The 24,793-nt window shown below is 40.1% G+C and overlaps 1 protein-coding gene across 1 annotated transcript in view; it reads right to left on the bottom strand.

The window, feature by feature from the left end:
* Nucleotides 1-9,537: 9,537 nt before the first annotated feature.
* Nucleotides 9,538-24,793, bottom strand: part of SHC3 (SHC adaptor protein 3) — a 208,888-nt gene continuing 193,632 nt past the window's right edge. Inside the window, exon 12 of the mRNA XM_040420297.1 lies at nucleotides 9,538-9,666. Coding sequence (XP_040276231.1) covers nucleotides 9,538-9,666 — 129 coding nt within the window. The remainder of the gene's footprint in view (nucleotides 9,667-24,793) is intronic.

Below are 24,793 nucleotides of genomic sequence, written 5' to 3'. Positions count from 1 at the left end.
GTACAGTGTAGTTGTGAGGTACAGGCTCCAGTCACCATTACTGTCTCCCCTGAGGTTCAGGCTGTGTTCAAGTCATTTGGAAACTTGCAAATGGTTAATACACCCCCTTATATATAGTTGTAATATAATGTTTGTGTGTTTTATTTCCAGGTTGGACTGATTCCTGCCTAGGAAGGCGCTTAAAAAAGGGGAGGGGGGTTAAAGATGTGGAAAGTCACATGCACTTTTCAAAAAATTTGCAATGTCATGCAATAATGTAATAAAGTCAAAGGGAACCTGTCATGTTGAACATGGGGTTTGAGCTGCAGGCAGCATATTATAGAGCAGGAGCATCTGAGCAGATTGATATATATATATAGTCTACGGGAAAAGATTCAGTATAATTTTTTATTTATTCAAATCCCTGCTCCTTCTGGACTTTGAAGTCCAGGAGGTGGTCCTATCAGTGATTGACAGTCTTCCATTATGACTGTGTATACAGAGATAGCTGTCAATCACTGATAGGACCGCCTCCTGGACTTGAATTTAACCATGAATTTAAATGACTAAATTACACATTATACTGAATCTTTTCCCATAAAACTAAATATATCAATCTGCTCAGCTCCTCCTGCCCTATAACATGGTGTCTGTAGCTTACATTGCATTTTTATGGTGACAGTCCTCCTTTAATGTTATGTAATGGCGGGGTGTGATGGAACCAAAACAGCCTAGGATGGGCTAGCACAACTCCTATAGGTGAGGGGAGGAGTCACTGACACACCTCGGGGAAGATAAGAATTAACCAGTTAAAAGTCCCTGTTCCCATCAAAGCCAGGTAAAAGGTACGGTCAGCAGAAATGGCAAGTTAGCTGATCTAAGAAGATGAAGGAATACGTATTCCAGTTGAATGACAAAGATGAGCAAGCACAGAGAGGGGGCAGTGCAAGTAGAGGCATCAGACTGCAATTGTGTTAGGTTAACTGATCTATACCGCCACCTGAGAAGAGCAAGAGACTGCTAGCTATGCTGTTCCACCCAGACTCATCCACATTATAAGTGCTGAACCCAGGGCTGCTGCTGCTAAGTGACCTATGAGTTTGTGTTTCAGTATAAACTAGAGATGAGTGAATCAATTCGTAATTGATCCTGAAACAATTTGGATTCTAACTAACCTGAATTTTTTTTGCAATTCATTTTGGATGAATCAAATATTCTCCAATTGTCCTGAAGTTGTTATATAAGAGTCCCTGGTCTCCTAGGACTCATAGGTTTTCTGAAATGAGTCTTAGAAACAATATGAAGAAAATATGAGAATATATGATGACATTCACATCTCTCTTCTCTTTAAGGAATCATATTTTCTACATAGTTTTGCTCAGAGTCTGTTCAGAAAAAAATATGATTCCTTGGAAACCAGAGACTCTCATATATCAATTTTCAGGGCAACTGAGGCATATTTGATTTGGACCTGAATCAAATGTCTTGCCAAATCAAAGACAAAATGAATTTTAAGAAATTTGCCCATCTCTAGTATAAATCTCTCCTCCGGACTGATAAAGTATCTTTTCCGGAGAACTGCATCCTCAGTTGTTATTTGAGTGTCCACTCCTGGGTTGCTATGATGTCTTCCATTGCTAATAGATGCAGAAATCATGAGATTCTGCACCTCTAAATCTCTCTGTAGCACACCTCAGAAGCAGCACAGATGGAGGACATTATGCAGCACAAATAAGCTATCTAGATATGAATCCAGCATTGAGTTGAGATTGTAAGTGACTTAGGCAACTTTCACACTCGCGTTTGGTGCGGATCCATCATGGATCTGCACAAACGCATCCGTTTAGATAATACAACCGCATGCATCCGTTTGTATTATCTGTAACATAGCCAAAACTGATCCGTCTTGAACACCATTGAAAGTCAATGGGGGACGGATCCATTTTCTATTGTGCCATATTGTGTCAGTGAAAACGGATCCGTCCCCATTGACTTACATTGTGTGTCAGGACGGATCCGTTTGGCTCAGTTTCGTTAGACGGACACCAAAACGGTGCAAGCAGCGTTTTGCTATGCGCCTCCAAAGCGGAATGGAGACTGAACGGAGGCAAACTGATGCATTCTGAGCGGATCCTTATCCATTCAGAGTGCATTAAGGGCAAAACTGATCCGTTTTAGACCACTTGCGAGATCCCTGAACGGATCTCACAAACGGGAACCAAAACACCATTGTGAAAGTAGCCTTACTAGTCAGCAGTCCCTCCCTCCTCCCCCTCCTCTCTCCATAGAATATGTAATCTGATCGTTCTGTGAGCTACTAGTTTATCTTCATTGAAGACAGATTTGAGCAGTGAATTAAGAGTTAGTTATGAATTAAGAGTATGGGTGCAGGAGTGAAGCCTAATATGTTGAAAAAAAAGAAAATTTTCACTGATAAGATATATTACAAAGTTTCTTATATTAAACTGTACTGTTATGCACTTTATGAAAATGAAATGGCAGTTACTCCATAAGAGTGCACCAGATAAAATGATGCAATAGTAGACATAAAGTATGTAAAAATGCAGATTTTTAAAGAACTCACTGACACACACAGTCACTTGGAGGATACTGTAAATACACCTGTTACAATTGTAGATTTTTTACTTTATTATACAAATATTTATTATCAGCTTTGGTGTGTATACTTTTAAAGGCACCTTTTCATTTTTCTTTTTTTCCACACTCCTAGTCCCTAATGCATTGTATAGTCACATAATATATGATAAAACAGTATTTCTTGTCCCCAAAAGTGAACATTCATACATAATGATAATTGTAGTTATATTTATTAAAGTTCAGTCTTTATTATGCCAACAAATAGAGTAGAGCTACTCCAGAATGAAGAAAATGAATCTTTAATGCCAACTTCAAGTCAATGTCAGACCTTTAGTTTTTTTGTGAGGCAATAAGTAAAGTACTGAAAAATAATATCAAAAATTTTGACTGGCTGACTAACAAAACAATAAAAAATTATATATTTATGTCACATACCCTTTGACATACCTTTAAAGTGTAATTGTCATTTAAAGGGAATCTGCCACATCATTTGTACCTATATAACTAACAGCATTTCCCCACAGAAGATTACAAAAACATTTCAGACACACCTGTGTGTGCTTGGTGTCTTTATTTTAATTTTTAATAAAGTGCCTTTATTCTGCTGAAAAACAAGCTTTCAGACAATACCAGAATCACATCATTATATCAATTACATCTGAAGATATACAGTGGGATGCGAAAGTTTGGGCAACCTTGTTAATCGTCATGATTTTCCTGTATAAATCGTTGGTTGTTACGATAAAAAATGTCAGTTAAATATATCATATAGGAGACACACACAGTGATATTTGAGAAGTGAAATGAAGTTTATTGGATTTACAGAAAGTGTGCTATAATTGTTTAAACAAAATTAGGCAGGTGCATGAATTTGGGCACTGTTGTCATTTTATTGATTCCAAAACCTTTAGAACTAATTATTGGAACTCAAATTGGCTTGGTAAGCTCAGTGACCCCTGACCTACATACACAGGTGAATCCAATTATGAGAAAGAGTATTTAGGGGGGTCAATTGTAAGTTTCCCTCCTCTTTTAATTTTCTCTGAAGTGTAGCAACATGGGGGTCTCAAAACAATTCTCAAATGACCTGAAGACAAAGATTGTTCACCATCATGGTTTAGGGGAAGGATACAGAAAGCTGTCTCAGAGATTTCAGCTGTCTGTTTCCACAGTTAGGAACATATTGAGGAAATGGAAGACCACAGGCTCAGTTCAAGTTACGGCTCGAAGTGGCAGACCAAGAAAAATCTCTGATAGACAGAAGCGACGAATGGTGAGAACAGTCAGAGTCAACCCACAGACCAGCACCAAAGACCTACAACATCATCTTGCTGCAGATGGAGTCACTGTGCATCGTTCAACCATTCGGCGCACTTTACACAAGGAGATGCTGTATGCGAGAGTGATGCAGAGGAAGCCTTTTCTCCGCCCACAGCACAAAAAGTGCAGCTTAAGTTGGGCTAAAGCACATTTGGACAAGCCAGCTTCATTTTGGAATAAGGTACTGTGGACTGATGAAACTAAAATGTAGTTATTTGGCCATAACAAGGGGCGTTATGCATGGAGGAAAGAGAACACAGCATTCGAAGAAAAACACCTGCTACCTACAGTAAAATATGGTGGTGGTTCCCTCATGCTGTGGGGCTGTGTGGCCAGTGCAGGGACTGGGAATCTTGTCAAAGTTGAGGGACACATGGATTCCACTCAGTATCAGCAGATTCTGGAGACCAATGTCCAGGAATCAGTGACAAAGCTGAAGCTGCGCCGAGGCTGGATCTTTCAACAAGACAACGACCCTAAACACTGCTCAAAATCCACTAAGGCATTTATGCAGAGGAACAAGTGCAACGTTCTGGAATGGCCATCTAAGTCCCCAGACCTGAATATAATTGAAAACATCAAACCTGAATGAACTAAAGATGTTTTGTAAAGAGGAATGGTCCAAAATACCTTCAACCAGAATCCAGACTCTCATTGGAATCTACAGGAAGCGTTTAGAGGCTGTAATTTCTGCAAAAGAAGGATCTACTAAATATTGATTTCATTTCTTTTTTGTGGTGCCCAAATTTATGCACCTGCCTAATTTTGTTTAAACAATTATAGCACACTTTCTGTAAATCCAATAAACTTAATTTCACTTCTCAAATATCACTGTGTGTGTCTCCTATGTGATATATTTAACTGACATTTTTTATCGTAGAAACCAACGATTTATACAGGAAAATCATGACGATTAACAAGGTTGCCCAAACTTTCGCATCCCACTGTAGCTATCCGAAATTGAGTCAGGGGTGAAATCAGAGTAAAACCTGTTTTTACTTTCACTTTCATCTGCATTCTCTGCTATTCCGATTTCTAACAGCTATATCTTCCGGCCTAGTGTGGAAAAATGTGTCCCTATTTGTTTGTTTACAAAATTGAGAGGTATGTACTAGTATTGTTTGAAAGCTTGGAATGCCAGCTTTCAAACAAGACCAGGCCTATATCTCTCTAATCCCAATATATGAGCAGCTATAGCAACCCCCCCCCCTTCCCCTTAAGGCTGGTCTACTTTGGGCACTTGAAACAACAAAACCTGCCCACCTGGGCACTTAGAAAACTATTTTCCAGCAGAAAAAAAACACTTTTTCTGGACATGCAATAAAGACACAGAGCACACACAGGTATGTTTGGAATGTGTTTGCAATCACAATCTTCTGTGGGGCAATGCTGTTAATTATTTAGGTGAAAATGATGTGTCAGATCAGATTCCCTTTTTTTTGTAGGGGGAGTGACAAGGAAAATTTTTCAAATATGCTTTCTTAAGTAAATATGTACATTTGTAAAAAATATTAAATGACAGTTACACGTTAAAGGGGTTTTCCGGGTTTTAAACATGCTCATGTAGTTTTTTTATTTTTATTTAGACTCTCCTGACCTGTTTTTACCATGTATACAGATCACTCTAGTTGGTTTACATCCTGTATGTAGCACTTCCTGTTTCTGTATCCAACCAAACCCATGATGCACTTCTTCTTTCTCTGCCACAGCTCCAGGACTGCCCCTAACAACACCCAGCTAGTTTATAGCTCCTCCCACCCAGCTAGTTACATAGACACTCCCCTATCACTGCCCGTAACAACACCCAGCTGGTTTATAGCTCCTCCCACCCAGCTACTTCCATAGACACTCCCCTATCACCGCTTTAACACGCCTATGGACATAACATCACAGGAAATAAGAAAGAGCTGGTAAAAGAAATACATTGCGGGTGACTCTAGGGAGGCTGGTCACCATCACAGCCTGCTATTGGCTGCTCCCCCCATCGCCGGATGTTTTGATCCACACAATGGGGAGATGCAGTGGTGGCTATGCACGGATCTGGAGGGACTCGAGTGCCAGGGACTGGGTAAGTATAGTCTATCGGAGAGGCCCTGGCATTTTGGAGGGTATTTGTACTATTGGATAGTAACTTGGTTGGTCATCAAATTTTACCAATGCTTTAGATCAAAACGCATGCATACTATTAAGGCACATATACTGTACTATGTGGCCTATGAGAAAAAGGGAGCCAGGTCACTCACTTTTGTTAAGGGCTACCTACTTTCAAAATCACAGCAACATCTGTGAACCAGCAAAGTGGGGGATATACTGTTCCCTATTTAGTTTTTTGCTTTGATGTCTAGGAGTGCTATGATATGGACTTATGTTAATAATATAATGCAAATAATATAATGTTAATGCTAATAATATGAAAGGGGATTTTACCATTTTTAATATTGTTTTAAATGGTAACACTTTGTAGTAAAATGTTATTGTGAAACATGCAAGTTTCTGCAGGAATAACACAATCTTAAGTGTTATTTTTTATATTAATCTGACAGACCTCACTTAGGCTACTTTCACATTGGCGTTTTGGTTCCCGTTTGTGAGATCCGTTCAGGGCTCTCACAAGCGGTCCAAAACGGATCAGTTTTGCCCTAATACATTCTGAATGGATAAGGATCCGCTCAGAATGCATCAGTTTGGCTCCGTGCCGCCTCCATTCCGCTTTGGAGGCGGACACCAAAACACTGCTTGCAGCGTTTTGGTGTCCGTCTGATGAAACTGAGCCAAACAGATCCGTCCTGACACAAAATGTAAGTCAATGGGGACGGATCCGTTTTCACTGACACAATCTGGCACAATAGAAAACGTATCCGTCCTCCATTGACTTTCAAGGATGTTCAAGACGGATCCGTTTTGGCTATGTTAAAGATAATACAAACTGACCCATTCTGAAGGGATGCAGACGGTTCTATTATCTGAACGGATGCGTTTGTGCAGATCCATGACGGATGCACACCAAACGCGAGTGTGAAAGTAGCCTTAAATAAATAGGGATTGCCAGGATCCATTTAGATCCGCCAGCAGTCAAAAATACATTATAGACAGATGCAATGATGACATTATGAACAGAGTCCTCTCATCTTATGTCTAGGCATACGGCAATTATTCAGGTTGTTTGTAGGTAGTAGAATATGTAACATATGAAAAATCAGGCTGATATATTTTCTGGAACTAAAAAAGGAGTGCTGGAGACAATAGTTTTTAGAATATTCAAAGTATTATTCCTATTATTATCATTTTTCTTTTGTACATGAAATTATCCAGCTGCCATACATGAAAATTATTTATTAAAGTTATCATAACAGAGATGTTAAAAGTTGCATATGTGTGTATTATAGAGTCCGTCATGCAAGGACTTTACAGAACAAGATTATTATTATCTTTATAGTTTATTTATCATTTATCCTTATGACAAATGTATAAAAAATGGAAAGCAAAGCAAACATCTGATTGGCTGCTGTTTAAAATAGCGTTCGGTTCACCAGTTTGTCAACGATGTTTATAACAGGATATTCTGTAAAATATCATTATTACAGAAAACAGGCCAGCCTTTATGAATGTACAGCCCACAAATTTACAGTACAGCTCCGCTCCATTGCTCTTAATATTAGGAAATGTATTATTCCCAAAACTACATTACTACTTGCAGGATTACCAAATCCCTCTGCATCTCCTCCTGCCTGCAGCAATTTGTAGCGTCCATAGTTGGCAAGTTGGGTGTCTGACAACAGATTGTAGTAAAATCCAAAAGTGTCCGAGAACCTAGGCAGATGAAGACAGGTTTGCCAATCTCCAGTTTGTCTGGACAACTAAAGACAAACATTACTGATAGGAACAAATTATGGATATACTGGAAAACCAAAATGAATGATGAAAATTGCTGAGAATACTTATATGAACTAGTACTATAAAATAATTATAAATACAGTCACAAAAAATCTTCAACCAATATCTCCTTCAACTTCAGAAGCATCAAAGACCAATCAATTTTTTGTTGTGGACACTGGCCATGTGTCCCCTATATCTACTAGCTGTATGAATTTTTGGATGGTTGGCAAGCCTGTCTGTGGGAACTTTGCCATCCAGTAGCTACCAGCTCAATGCTTTAGAATAGTTCAGTTCATGAACCATTCCCTAATAATAAGAGAAGTATACCTCCAAAGTAAGCTACACCTTGAAGTAGAACAAAAAAGTTTCTCATTGAGTAATGAAACATTAAACTTTTCATTAATTCAAAAGTTGATCTAACCATACTAACACCGTTGTACGGATATCTATGTCATGTCCATTTGGTTTATATATCACAAAACCTATTTGGTTACCATATATCCTTGACTGAAATTCAGTTTCGTAAGTTCCAGTGAGTTTAAATTTCCCAACTCAGAGAAAGTGGCGTACCACTGTCTACAATGCCAAGTTCAATGATTAGGTTTAAAGCGCATCTTGTAGCATGCACCAACATTAGAACATGATGTACAATGTATGGGAAGAAACTTGATGAGATTCTACAGTACATAATGCTACCGTTCACAGGCAGCCAATGCTACATACTAATAATGCATTATAAAGATGAAAAAATACCTATGCTTTTCACTTACGTGATTGTAGGAATATACATATAAAACTATTTAGAAATGTGTACAAGAAATTGTAGATAAAAATACCAATTTCATAGGCTGGGACACAAATAGGCCTTCAAATATAGCATCATATATAATATATATTTTGTTACATACAGCAATACACCTGAAATACAATAAACCAAACACTGCATCGTATCAAGTGATGCCTTAAAAGATACCGTTTTATACATTTCTTTTTTGATAAAATGCTTTTTGAATAAATAGGTACCACTATGCTAGCCTTATCAGTGCAAAGATAGTTTAAAATTTGTAGTACAATGGGATAGTTAATACCCCGACCCTATAACCAGCTCAGATAACCTGTGGCTCATAGCAGCTAGAAAGCTGCATGTTCTGTAATCGTGCTCTATGTAAACTTCTTACCATTTAAAAGCTTACAGTACAAAAAAAAAACAAATCATTGGATTTTTTTAATGCAATATAACAGTACATATTGGATGGTGTGTCAAAGCAATCACATCCACCAAGAGAAAAAAAATCCTTTCGAATGCTGCAGATATCTCCAAAGATTCTCAACACCTTACAGCACCAAATAGTATTTTGCTAACTTTTGTCCATTCTTCTTGTTTTGTGCTTATTAGGTAAAACCGTGATCAGATCATGCAGCATTATATTTATTAAATCAGAATGCTGCGTTCAATATCAAGCCAAAGTACCACAATTATTGTTCTGTTATCATTAAAACATACCAGCCTTATTTGTTTCCCATAGTCTCCAAAAATATAAATATATTTATATCTATATATACATATATCAGTGTATTTATACACACACCTTATATTCACATTAAGGGATCAAACAATTTTATAAAAATTATGGTTCAAGAAGTGCCACTTATTGTATGGGTCAAGTATATTGGGTTTGACTCATACGATCTGTGTTCCTATTGCACTGACTTCTGATGTGGACTCCATAAAAATACACTTGCGTGGCGGAAGTGACGGTAATATCAAGGCTTCCCCTCCACTGGCTGTTTCAAGCATAATTCACTTCCGGAGGATACAATGGGCACATGGTTTTCCAGGTGGTGATTGATGAGATGACCAATGCTATCAAACACACGATCTTTAGTTCTAACCTGAAAGAAGAAAAAGATTCTTAAATATTCTCTTTTTTAAGATAAAAAAATAAATAACATTTTTTACATTTTTAAACAGTACAAGTTAAGTGATATTGAAGTAAACCAGAGGCTGGAATATAATGAACATAACAGAAATGCTCTGATTTTGCAGTTGAAGATAATTTTCCAAAATGTCTTTTAGCTTTAGCACAGATAGGCAAGGTACAAACAAGGTGATATTTTTAAAAGGAATCTGCCACCAGTTTTATTGTGTCCTAACACAAACTAGTGACAGATCCCCTTACCACTGTCAATCAGTGGCAGGAGGGTGGAGAAAGCCAGAAGCTCATGAATATCAGGACTCATTGGCATGTACTGGAGCTGTTAGAACCTGAGAACGACTCTGCATCATGCAGTTATCCAGTATCTTCAGCATTCAATAGAATACTGAAGACGGATTCTCCTTATCAACCCTCAGTTAGAGGGTTGCAAAGGGAAGACTATACATACAGACTTTTACACAGTTAAACTTTAAGGACCAAAGTTACCCAAATACATATATCTCCTATTGTTTATGTATTTTAATTGTGATATGTCAGCAGAGCAATTTTGTAGGTGCACAGTAAAGTGCAAACGTCTTAGGCAATAAAACCTGTAAAGTAAGATGCTACCTTTTAAATTATCAAAGGGGTTCTCTGGGCTTTTGATATTGTTGACCTATCCTCAGGGTAAGTCATCAATATTAATTGGTGGGGGACCGACACCCGGCACCCCCGCCAATCAGCTGTATGATGAGACGACGCGCACAGTGTGCACAGCAGCAGGAAGAGAGTAGGGAGGCGGCACGTGCGCACTGCGTGCCCAGTCTCCTCATACAGCTAATCAGTGGCGGTGCCAAGAAAATAAAGTAAAAAAGCTAAATCATATGAATATTTGGTGTCATCAGACCTGTGTCAGTTCAATTAGAAAAAACTAGTAGTTTTTCTCATTTCATAAAAGTATGTGTCAAATATAATGGAATGCAGTAGTAGACCACAACATCAATTTCCATTCTAACTAGCTAAGAACAGCAAACTGGTTTTATAAACCTTGATTTCTGCTGAACATACCTTTGAGTACCATTTAGAATGTAGAACCAGTATATGAACCTTAGGTTGGGGCAATGTTGCATTGTCACATTGCATCTAATGATGGCCACGTTTTGACATGAGAGTTCCCATGACTGTAACAAAACTGACACAATAAATCTAACCCTGAAGGATTTTTGCTAGCAAGTCATGAGTCACATGCGACTTTGCCACCATAGACAACAATGCCAGTCACGTGTGATTAAGACTTGTCTGTGACATGTTTGTGATTTGGCAAATTTTTTACCACCAAAATGCAGCTCTAAAATGATCGGGCCTCAGCAATTCGTAGACAACTTGTCTAAAGCAAAGTTGCCACATAGCCCTAGCCTTATTCCTGTAGGTCTATTGTGGATACATTGGTATCCCAATTTGACATAGTAGATTACAGCAAAATAATTAGTTGCTTTAATTTACTAAAACAACTTTACCTAAACAGTTTTTGGTACATACTATATACTATACTGTTTTGGTATATTTACACTAAACAACACAAATTATATGGCAAGAGAAGTTGCAGGTTTTGTGTTTCTTCTCATGGACTTCCAGATAATGATTGGTGACAGAACACTGAGGTAAAACGGACATCTTGTAAAATGATTATAATAATAATAATGTACAGTACATTGATCCCCTTTGTGACCACACACATTTTTTAAAAATCGCATTCCAAGAGCTATAACTTTTAGTTTTTTCATCAATGTACTTGTATGAGGTCTTATTTTTTGTTTTGCAAGACAAGTTATAGTTTTTAATGCACCATTTTGGGTACATGTAATGACTGATTAAAGTCAGTTGTTTAGCTAAAACCCCCGTTGTTTACGTCAGTAAAAAAGCATATTAGTGGTCACTAAGTGGTTAATGATGTTCTTAAATAAAAAGTAAATGTCCAATTTGTTGCTCTACCATCATTTCTACATTGCTACATTTTACTAAAGTCACAATTATTAAGTGGACTTCTTTGTATAAGGTTCCTTTAATATAAAGTCTTGGGTCTTGAAAGGCAGAGAGGATATAAAAATCAAAAACACAAAAACATGAATTGGCCCAGAAGTAATGAGTTCTGAATTCTTCAGAAATAATGAGTTTTTCGCAAGTGCCAGCAGCCTGCCTCTCTAAACAGAAGATTCATACTTACCTGCTCCCCACTACTTTGGTCCTACATGCTGCTTCCAGTGTCCCCATGCTGCGCCTGATATAAACACAAAACTCATTATTTTTGTAGAACCCCTTTAAGGGCTTAAAGTGGATTTCTGGGAGTTAAAGGGGTTTTGTCATCTCAGACATTGGTGGCATATCACTGGGATATGCCACCAATGTCAAATAGGTGCGGGTCCCTCTCTCCAGAATGGGGCCCTGAAAGTGAGGTAGAATGCACCGCGCATGTGTGGCATGCTCTCCATTCATTTCTGTGGGAATTCTGAAAATAGCAGAGCACTCCATTCAGTTATATGGCGCTTGGCTATTTTTGGCAGTCCCACAGAAATTAATGCAGAGTGGCCGCACATACAAGGCTGCTCTCCGCTCACTTTGGGGGGTCGCATTCTGGAGATGAGTGCTGGTTCCACCACCTAGCGATATGCCACCTATGTCTAAGATGAGACAACACATTTAAATGTTGATGAGCTATCTTCAAGAGAGGTCATCAATATATAATCAGTATCCAACACAAGGGGCACTTTTAGACATGAAAGTCTCGCAACATTTGGTATAATCATTATTAATGGTGTCACAATACGACACGCAATATGGTGCAACTTTGATGTGACAGATGCAAAAAATCCAGACATGATGGCTTTTGTTGTTGAAGGTCCAAAGTTACTCCACTGACTTTAATTGGCTGTCACACAACAGCAACTTGCAGACGAGTCAAATGGCGTTTCCAAGAACAGCGGAAGAGGTGTACATACAGGGGGACGTAGTTTCACAACAGCTAGAATTCTGAAGGTTGTTGACCCCTTTAATAAAACCTTTAGACATAACTCCCACCCTTCCCTTATCCAGCTGGGCAGTTGCAGAATTCCGTGGCTGTCCTGTAGTCCCAGACATGGGTATGTCCCTCTTTCAACTCTCTCTGCATCCTGAGAATGCAGATACACTTAAGTGGAAGAGAGAAGCAGGGAGCTGTCAGTTCCTTGTTCCACCAGTCACCCAGCTGGTGCTCTACCCAGCAGGTCCAATGATGACCTTATCAACCCTGCAGCACTAACTAACAAATCCAACACAGGCCACGGAATGATGATCATCTCCTGACCTGTGTGTTCTTGTGCTCAGAGCAGTAGGTAGGATGACATCCCTTTGTTGACCCTGCTGCTGGTGAGAGTAGGATGTTCTCCATTCGTCAGGGGAATGGGGCTAGGCAAGTGTTTTTTTTCTTCTTATATTAAAAACCCAGGCTTCACTGCTGTAAAGAGGCATTCCACATTGTGGGGACAATCAGGAGGCATATGTAATATGTGGTGGCAATCATGGAGACAATCAGAAGGGCATATCTACTGTGTGGGTGCAATATGGAAGCATATCTACTGTGTGGGGACACTAAGGGGGCATAACTGCTGTGAAGGGGCACTAAGGAGAAGTAACTAATATGAGGGAGCTTGAGTACTGTGTGAGGGCACTAAGGGGGCATAACTCATCAGCTGCTAAAGAACATAGAGATATACACCCAGCATGATAATACACACTTCAGCTGGGAGGATTGCATTCTGGAGATGAGTGCTGGTTCCACCACCTAGCGATATGCCACCAATGTCTATGTGAAAACACATTTAAATGTTGATGAGCTATCTTCAAGAGAGGTCATCAATATATAATTAGTATCTATCATAAGTGGCACTTTTCGTTTTTGGCTACACAGCGACATGAAAGTCTCACAACATTTGGTATAATCATTATTAATGGTGTCGCAAAACATAAAAACAAAATGTGTTGGCAGATAAGAACCATTTGGCCCATCTAGTCTGCCCAATATACTGAATACTATGGATAGCCCCTGGCCCTATCTTATATGAAGGATGGCCTTATGCCTATCCCATGCATGCTTAAACTCCTTCACTGTATTTGCAGCTACCACCTCTGCAGGAAGGCTATTCCATGCATCCACTACTCTCTCAGTAAAGTAATACTTCCTGATATTACTTTTAAACCTTTGCCCCTCTAATTTAAAACTATGTCCTCTTGTAGCAGTTTTTCTTCTTTTAAATATTCTCTCCTCTTTTACCTTGTTGATTCCCTTTATGTATTTAAAAGTTTCTATCATATCCCCTCTGTCTCGTCTTTCTTCCAAGCTATACATGTTAAGGTCCTTTAATCTTTCCTGGTAAGTTTTATCCTGCAATCCATGTACTAGTTTATTAGCTCTTCACTGAACTCTCTCCAGAGTATCAATATCCTTCTGGAGATATGGTCTCCAGTACTGCACACAATACTCCAAATGAGGTCTCACTAGTGCTCTGTAGAGCAGCATGAGCACCTCCCTCTTTCTACTGTTAATGCCTCTCCCTATACACCCAAGCATTCTGCTAGCATTTCCTGCTGCTCTATGACATTGTCTGCCTACCTTTAAGTCTTCTGAAATAATGACTCCTAAATCCCTTTCCTCAGATACTGAGGCTAGGACTGTATCACTGATTTTATATTCTGCTCTTGGGTTTTTACGACCCAGGTGCATTAACTTGCACTTATCAACATAAAATTTTAGTTGCCAGATTTTTTACCATTCCTCTAGTTTTCCTAAATCCTTTTCCATTTGGTGTATCCCTCCAGGAACATTAACCCTGTTACAAATCTTTGTGTCATCAGCAAAAATACACACCTTACCATCGAGTGCACTTTCACTGATAAAGATATTAAACAATATGGGTCCCAGATCCCTGAGGTACCCCACTGGTAACAAGACCATGGTCTGAATATACTCCATTGACTACAACCCTCTGTTGTCTGTCCATCAGCCACTGCCTAATCCATTCAACAATATGGGAGTCCAAGCACAAAGACTGCAATTTATTGCTAAGCCTTCTATGTGGGACAGTATCAAAATCCTTACTAAAGTCTAGATAAGCGATGTCTACTGCACCTCCGCCATCTATTATTTTAGTCATCCAATCAAAAAAATCTATAAGATTAGTTTGACATGATCTCCCTGAAGTAAACCCATGCTGTTTTTCATCTTTCAACCCATGGGATTTTAGATGTTCCACAATCCCCAGGCTTACTGGCCTATAGTTGCCCGATTCCTCCCTACTACCTTTCTTGTGAATGGGCTCAACATTTGCTAAATTCCAATCTTTTGGGACGACTCCTGTTACCAGTGATAGGCTAAATAAATCTGTTAATGGTTTTGCTAGTTCACCGCTAAGCTCTTTTAACCCCTTACGGACACATGACGTACCGGTACGGCATGTTTCCCGAGTCCTTAAGGACACATGACGTACCGGTACGTCATGGGTTTAAAACGCTATTGCGGCACGGCGGGGGTTAATCGGAACAGGATGCCCACTGAAATCATTCAGCGGGCATCCTGTCACAATGCCGGGGGGGTCATGTGACCCCCCGTATCGGTGATCGCAGCAAACCGCAGGTCAATTCAGACCTGCGGTTTGCTGCGTTTCCGGCCCATTCGGGTCTCCGGTGACCCGATGAACCGGAAAAGGACTGTGATCGGTGGTCCGAGTCCGAGCATTTGGGAGAGGTGGTGCTGGCCGTGGTGCTGATGACCGCTGTCCAGGGTGCTGAGTGGTGCTGGAGAGAGGCGGGAGATTCAAACTCCCAGCGCTCTTCTCTCCCCTCCTCTTCCTGTTTCAGCACCTGCACCGTCCAGCACCGTCCTCACCAGGCTCCTGCGAATCCCCCACGTCGGCACCCATCACCCTCCTGCACCCCTCACCCTCCAGGTAGGTTAGGGTCAGTGAGGGAGAGGCACCGTTAGGCAGAGATAGAAGGGAAAAGTTAGTTAGGAAAAAAAAAATGCACTTTATCTAAATTTATTGTTTTTTAGCTTTGAGACCCTAGACCCCCCCCTGCCACTTGCTAGGGACATTGTGGCCCACCCTAGTACGAGCCGCCCTGGGGCTCGTACTGGTTTCCCGGCCCACCAAATAAGCCCACCGGAGCCCCCTGCCAGTGAACTTAGCTGGTGTCCCCCAGTGGATTTTGAGCCCGAGATTCCGGATTTTGTTGGCAATCCAGGAATCCAGATTCCCACAGTGGAGTTCGCTAAAATTGACTTTTTTTTTCTTTTTTTTTCAGTGACCCATTTGTGAATCTGATGGTGGAGCAGACGAACCTGTACGCCCAACAGTTCGTTGCTCAGCACACAGGCTCCTTTTTGGCTAGACCCGGTGGCTGGACGCCGGTCAGTGCAGCTGAGATGAGGACATTTTGGGGCCTCGTGCTGCACATGGGTCTAGTGCAAAAACCCAGTGTCAGGCAATACTGGAGTGGGGACGTCCTCTACCAGACCCCACTCTACAATATGGCCATGACACGCTCCCGGTTTGAGGCCATCTGGAAATGTCTGAATTATTCAGATAATGCAGCATGTCCCCTGCCTACGACCATCTGTATAAGATACGGCCGGTCATCGATCACTTCGGGGCCAAATTTGTGCAGGCCTACGTACCTGGAAGGGAGGTCGCGGTTGATGAGTCTCTCGTTGCGTTCAAGGGGAGACTCCGTTTCCGCCATCACATTCCCACTAAGCGGGCGAAGTATAGCGTGAAGCTGTACAAAATTTGTGAGAGTACCTCAGGGTACACTTACAAATTTTGTGTGTACGAGGGGCGAGATTCACGTATTCAACCCCCAGAATGTCCCCCCACTCTGGGTGTTAGCGGGAAACTCGTGTGGGACCTTATGTACCCACTGCTAGATAAGCGTTACTACTTGTACGTGGATAACTTTTATACTAGCATTCCCTTGTTCAGGTCCCTTGCGCCAGATCCACGTTCGCTTGTGGGACCGTGCGGAAAAATCAGCGCATCCTCCCTGCCCACCCCCTCCAGGTACCTATTCCCAGGGGTGAGACCCGTGCCCTTACCAGTGGAAACCTGTTGCTGGTCAAGTATAAGGACAAAATGGATGTCCTTGTACTTTCCACAATCCACAGTAATGGCATCACCCCTGTCCCTGTGCGAGGTACCGCGGCAACGGTCCTCAAGCCCGATTGTATCGTCAACTACAATCGGTATATTGGAGGCGTTGATCTCTCTGATCAAGTCCTCAAGCCATATAATGCCATATGCAAAACCCGGGCATGGTGCAAAAAAGTTGCAGTCTACTTGGTACAGGTTGCCTTGTACAACTCTTTTGTACTATTCCGAAGCGCTGGCAGCACAGGGACATTACTCCAATTCTATGAGGCAGTACTCAAGGACCAGATTTTTTCAGACCGGGAAAAAGCAGGCCGGAGTACCTCGGGAACTGGAGGCGCCCGGATTGTCCCTGGCCAACATTTTCCAGGTGTGGTCCTCCATACTGGAAAGAAGGGACGAACCCAAAAAAGATGCAGAGTGTGTCACAAGAGGGGGATACGGAAGGACACCACCACTCAATGTGACACTTGCCCCGATCATCCGGGCCTCTGCGTTATCGAATGCTTTAGGGAGTATCACACTTCCATGGAGTACTAAATTTTTATAATCTGAAGATTATAACATAGAGAACATAAAAAAATTTGTTTTAGTGCAGGCATCCTCAAACTGCGGCCCTCCAGATGTTGTAAAACTATAACTCCCAGCATGCCCAGACAACCTACAGTCATCAGCAGGGCATGGTGGGAATTGTAGTTTTACAACATCTGGAGGGCCGCAGTTTGAGGATGCCTGCTTAGTGTCTCCAAAGTCTGAGAGCCATACATATTGGGCATCGCCGTGTCCGTAAAAATCTTCTCTATAAAAATAACATTTTACACCCCCCCCCCGATGAACAGCGTTAAAAAAAAAAACATAAAAAAAAGCTATTTTTTTGTCACCTAACAACACAAAAAGTGTAAAAATGTCATATGCACCCCCAACTAGTGCCAATAAAACTGCCATCTCTCATCCCTCAAAAAATGAGCCCCTACATTAGATAGTTGCCCAAAAAAAAAAAAAAAACTGTAGCTGTAACTGTAGCCCATGCTATGGAGATACTAAAATAATTTTTTTGGGTTCCTAAAATGATAATATAGAGTAAAATCTAAATAAATTTTAAAATGTAGACATATTAGGTATCGCCGCGTCCGTAAGAATCTGCCCTATAACAATAACATTTGACCAAACCCCTCGGATGAACAGCGTTAAAAATATAAAATAAAAACAGTGCCAAAACACAAATTTTTCGGCAAAATTTCCATTTGAATCCTTTTTTTCCGGTAATAAAGCAAGGGTTAACAGCCAAACAAAACTAAATATTTATTGCCCTGATTCTGTAGTTTGCAGAAACACCCCATATGTGGTCGTAAATGGCTATATAGCCGCAGGGCATAGAACGAAGGGAACGCCATATGGTTTCTGGAAGGCAGATTTTGATGGACTGTTTTTTTTTTACACCATGTCCCATTAGAAGCCCCCCCTGATGTAGCCTAGACTAGAAACTCCAAAAAAGTGACCCCATCTAAGAAACAAAACCCCTCAAGGTATTCAAAAGTTACTTTACAAACTTTGTTAACCCTTTAGGTGTTCCACAAAACTAAATAGTGTATGTAGAAACAATTTTAGAATTAAAAATTTTTGTTACCTTGCCTCAAAAAAGTGTAATATAGAGCAACCAAAAATCATATTTACCCCAAAACAGCAACCACCTTATCCCGTAGTTTCCTAGATGGGGTCACTTTTATGGAGTTTCTACTCTAGGGGTGCATCAGGGGGCTTGAAAGGGTACATGGTGTAAATAAACCAGTCCAGCAAAATCTGCCTTCCAAAAACCATATGGCGTTCCCCTTCTTCTATGTCCTGCCGTTTAGCCAAATAGTAGTTTACGACCACATATGGGGTGTTTTTGCAAACTACAGAATCAGGGCAACCCATATTGAGTTTTGTTTGGCAGTTAACCCTTACTTTATTACTGGAAAAAATGGGTTAAAATGGAAAATTTTCCAAAAAATTGAAATTCCTAAATTGTTTCTCCATCTGCCATTAACTCTTGTGGAACACCTAAAGGGTTAACAAAGTTTGTAAACCCAGTTTTGAATACCTTGAGGGGTGTACTTTCTTAGATGGAGTCACTCTTTTGGAATTTCTATTCTAGGGGTGCAACGGGGGGCTTGAAATGGGACATGGTATAAACAAAACCAGTCCAGCAAAAACTGCCTTCCAAAACCCATATGGCGTTCCCCTCCTTCTATGTCCTCCCGTTTGGCCAAACAGTAGTTTAGGACCACATATGGGGTGTTTTTGCAAACTACAGAATCAGGGAAACCCATATTGAGTTTTGTTTGGCAGTTAACCCTTACTTTATTACTGGAAAAAATGGGTTAAAATTGAAAATTTTCCAAAAAATTGAAATTCCAAAATTGTTTCTCCATCTGCCATTAACTCTTGTGGAATACCTAAAGGGTTAACAAAGTTTGTAAACCCAGTTTTGAATACCTTGAGGGGTGTACTTTCTTAGATGGAGTCACTTTTTGGGAATTTCTATTCTAGGGGTGCAACGGGGGGCTTGAAATGAGACATGGAATAAACAAAACCAGTCCTGCAAAATCTGCCTTCCAAAACCCATATGGCGTTCCCCTCCTTCTATGTCCTTCTGTTTGGCCAAACAGTAGTTTAGGACCACATATGGGGTGTTTTTTCAAACTACAGAATCAGGGCAACCCATATTGAGTTTTGTTTGGCAGTTAACCCTTGCTTTGTTCCTGGAAAAAAATTGATTATATTGGAAAATTTTATGTCCATTTGCCATGAAGTCTAAATTTGCTTCTAAACTTCTAAGCTATGTAACATCCCCAAAAAATTAAATATCATTCCGAAAATGATACAAACATGAAGTAGACATATGGGGAATGTAAAGTCATCACAATTTTTGGGGGTATTACTATGTATTACAGAAGTAGAGAAACTGAAACTTTGAAATTTGCTAATTTTTCAAAATTTCTGGTAAATTTGGTATTTTTTAATGCAAAAAAATTAACTTTTTTGACCCAATTTTAGCTGTGTCATGAAGTACAATATGTGTCGAAAAAACTATCTCAGAACGGCCTGGGTAAGTAAAAGCGTTTTAAAGTTATCAGAACTTAAAGTGACACTGGTCAGATTTGCAAAAAATGGCCTGGTCCTTAAGGTGAAATAGGGCTGAGTCCTTAAGGGGTTAATAGCTTTGGGTGTATCCCATCAGGCCCCTGCGAATTATTTGTATTAATTTTAGACAGCTGACTTAGAACCTCTTCCTCTGTAAAGACTCAAGTTCATTGATCTTATTCCCTAAACTGCGAGCATTTGTAGACAAGACTCTGAGCTTGTCATTTCTTAACCTATGTGCTACTGTAATCTTCTGGCATTGTTCCGGCACGCAACATGGTGCAACTTCGATGTGACAGTTGCAAAAAATCCAGACATGATGGATTTTGTTGCTGAAAGTCGTAAGTTACTCCACTGACTTTAATGTAAGTCATACGTGCAACTTGGCTGTTTGGCTTTCTCAGTTCTAAAACAGTTGCACAACAGCAAGTTGCAGACAAGTCAAATATTTTTTGTCAAGCGAATTTTATCCAACTTGCTTTCGCGCGACACATGTTGCCCTGTACTCGAACCCTTATTGACTAACCGGAAAAAATTATATTTGCAAGCTTTTGGAACACAGAGGCCTCTGTGCTCTGAGGGCTTGCATACATATATAAATTTTCTGGTTAACCAATAAAGGTGAAATTAGAGAAAAAATACACAAGCCACCCCATTGCGTATCAAACGTGGCTACATGCTGGGATAAAGGGAGACAAGTAGTGCTCACCTATTCACGTTGTGCAAGTCAGGCACAAAGCTGAATGGACTTGTAGAAATAGTATAACAGCTGCAGCCAGATCCACACCACAGCATCAACAATGTCCACAGTTGTAGAGACAAACTGGAGAAAAAGCAGAAGATCAGCACTGCTGATGAGTTGAATGATGATTCATTGAAAGAACAATAAAATGGCAATGTGTTTTTCGATGTCTGCATCACATCAAAAAGCATCATAATTTTATTGTCTTCTCAATAAATCATCATTCATCTCATCAGCAGTGCTGATCTTCTGCTTTTTCTCCAGTTTGTTTAAACCAATAAAGGTATCGCTCCTATTAGGTTCCATTCACACGTCCATATGTGTTTTGCAGATCCGCAAATTGCAGATTCGCAAAACACGGACACCGGCAATGTGCGTTCCGCATTTTGCGGGCCGCAACTCGCCAGCACTCTCATAGAAAATTTATTTTCTTGTCCGCAATTGCAGACAAGAATAGGACATGTTCTATTTTTTTGTGGAAAGGAAGTGCGGATCCGGAAGTGCGGATCTGCAAATGCGGATAGCAAATTCCGGCCCCATTGAAAATGAATAGGTCCGCACCTGTTCCGCAAAATTGCGGAACGGATGTGGACCCATTTTGCGGAAGTGTAAATGGACCCTTATACTTTTTTAACACGTTTTTAACATCTCATAGATTTTTCTGGACAACTCAATACTATGTAAGTGCTATTTTGCTATATATAGTTATATTCGATTGTAGATACTGAGTGTGTTTTAGTAGACCCTTTTGTTAAAAAAAAGGTAAAAGTGTTTTTACTATCTTTCCTGTTTCTTTATTTTTGGATGTAATATTGGTTATATTAGGTCTCAGCTCTTTATGTTTTCTTCCACAGCAGCCTGTTTAATTTATTTTTACTCTTTTTGTCCTTTATCAACCTCTGTAACTTCCTCGCTCACCATAGAAACCCAGACACTCTCTTTCTCTTGTGGATGCCATCACGTGACACCAGCTTTTTCGGCTGAGATCACTATGGCAACCTAGATGCTCATGCTTAGACTACATTTACAGGACAGTGAAAACAAGATGAACAATGGTTGTCTAAGGGGTTATTCATACAGCTGCTTATTTGACAGCCAGTAAATAACGGACGTCAAAAAATAGAACATGTTCTATTTTGTCTGTTTTCATGGACCGACACCCCCATACAATTGAAGGGGATCATTTCTAACATTCATTTCTCATAAAGGCATCAGTGAAAAAAATGTATAAAGAATATAGAAAGGGGCTCACACCCAGATGTAATAGATGCTGAGGGTTCACCACTAGTGATGATCGAGCACCAAAGTATTCAGCCCGAACACATTGCTATATTCGTGTGCTCGGCCGAGCACCGGAGTATACGGAAGTCAATGGGAGACAACCAGGCACCCCTTTTCTGAAGAAAAGAGGGTGTTTGGTTCATTATAAAGGCTAGAAATTGATGGAAACCCCATCAAAATGGTTTGGAAATAGCATTAAAAGGATAGCTGGATGTGTCTTACACTCCTATTATGTACAACATACAATAGACAGCCACACAAAAGCTGTATGCCTAAACCCAGGGGCTCAATCTATCCATGAGACAGATGACAGGCTTAGTCAGCATACCTTACAATGGCAGACTTGTGCACTATGAGATATTACAAACCAGCTCTTCTCTAACTGAGAGCCAGTAAATGTCAATGTTGTCTTACAGCTGTTGGATGGCTTGGGTGGACCTGCACACCTAGATCAATATCATTAGGGCGACAAAAAGTTTTCCAATTGTCCTAACATAATATTCAATAACCTTTCTATACAGTTTTGTCATGTAAAAACTAATTTACATAAACATAGACTTATGGGAAAGACATGCAAATGAGCAGAATCTGTCTTGTTTTTCAGCTGTCATAAGACTATGAAAACTAATAGATGGTGCTATGGAGTTATGAACAGCACCCTCTATTGGTTTCACAGTCTTATGACAAGTCTAACATTCTTGTCAGAAGACTATGAAACCAATAGAGGGCGCTGTTCATAACTCAATAGCGCCCTCTATTGGTTTCATAGTCTTCTGACAAGAATATTAGACTGATTCTTAAGACAAGCGGAAAATTTGTGATAAAAATTTGTGATCTACACTAGGATGATATCTGACACTGGGAAACCTGGGTAATAACTCAGTGATAAAATCTGACACTGGGAAAGCTGGGTAATAACTCGCGATCTACATTGAGTTATTACCCAGCTTTTCCACTCAGATATTATCACTGACTTACTACATAATTATTACATAATATTTACTATATTGCTATATATTAGTTTTTTAGAATATTAAGAATATTCTAAAAAACGAATATAGAGCAATATAGCGAATATAATCTCAGCGAATAGTCTTGTCATAACACTATACAACAAATAGAGAGTGCTGTAATCATGACTCATGGTTCATGGAATAGCTGGGTAATAACTCAGTGTAGATCGCCCTCTATTGGTTTCATAGTCTTCTGACAAGAATATTAGACTTTTCATAAGAGTGTAAAACCAATAGAGGGCGCTGTTCATAACTCCATAGCGCCATCTATTGGTTTTCATAGTGTTATGACAGCTGAAAAACAAGGCAGATTCTGCTCATTTGCATGTCTTTCCCATAAGCCCATGTTTATGCAAATTAGTTTTTACATGACAAAACTGTATAGAAAGGTTATTGAATATTATGTTAGGACAATCGGAAAACTTTTTGTCGCCCTAATGATATTGATCTAGGTCCACCCAAGCCATCCAACAAATACCAAATAACTTTTACTATCTTTTACTAAAAGACAACTTTGTATAAAAAAATGGGAAAAGTTGTCTTTTGCCAAGATATTTCTCTCACCCAGCATGGGTATATGTAAAATGACACCCCAAAACACATTCCCCAACTTCTTCTGAATACGGAGATACCACATGTGTGACACTTTTTTGCAGCCTAGGTGGGCAAAGGGGCCCACATTCCAAAGAGCACCTTTCGGATTTCACTGGCCATTTTTTACAGAATTTGATTTCAAACTTCTTACCACACATTTGGGCCCCTAGAATGCCAGGGCAGTATAACTACCCCACAAGTGACCCCATTTTGGAAAGAAGACACCCCAAGGTATTCGCTGATGGGCATAGTGAGTTCATGTAAGTTTTTATTTTTTGTCACAAGTTAGTGGAATATGAGACTTTGTAAGAAAAAAAAAAAAATCATCATTTTCCACTAACTTGTGACAAAAAATAAAAAATTCTAGGAACTCGCCATGCCCCTCACGGAACACCTTGGGGTGTCTTCTTTCCAAAATGGGGTCACTTGTGGGGTAGTTATACTGCCCTGGCATTTTACAGGGGCCCTAATGTGTGGTAAGTAGGTAAATGACCTGTGAAATCCTAAAGGTGCTCTTTGGAATGTGGGCCCCTTTGCCCACCTAGGCTGCAAAAAAGTGTCACACATGTGGTATCGCCGTATTTAGGAGAAGTTGGGGAATGTGTTTTGGGGTGTCTTTTTACATATACTCATGCTGGGTGAGAGAAATATCTCGGCAAAAGACAACTTTTCCCATTTTTTTATACAAAGTTGGCATTTGACCAAGATATTTATCTCACCCAGCATGGGTATATGTAAAATGACACCCCAAAACACATTGCCCAACTTCTCCTGAGTACGGCGATACCACATGTGTGACACTTTTTTGCAGCCTAGATGCGCAAAGGGGCCCACATTCATTTTATGAGGGCATTTTTAGACATTTGGATCCCAGACTTCTTCTCACGCTTTAGGGCCCCTAGAATGCCAGGGCAGTATAAATACCCCACATGTGACCCCATTTTGGAAAGAAGACACCCCAAGGTATTCAATGAGGGGCATGGCGAGTTCATAGAAATTTTTTTTTTTTGGCACAAGTTAGCAGAAATTGATATATTTTTTTTTCTCACAAAGTCTCCCTTTCCGCTAACTTGGGACAAAACTTTTAATCTTTCATGGACTCAATATGCCCCTCAGCGAATACCTTGGGGTGTCTTCTTTCCGAAATGGGGTCACATGTGGGGTATTTATACT

This window comes from Bufo bufo, chromosome 2 (assembly GCF_905171765.1).
Source record: "Bufo bufo chromosome 2, aBufBuf1.1, whole genome shotgun sequence".
In the NCBI taxonomy this organism is placed as follows: Eukaryota; Metazoa; Chordata; class Amphibia; order Anura; family Bufonidae; genus Bufo; species Bufo bufo.
This window is presented reverse-complemented; position numbering and strand designations above follow the sequence as displayed.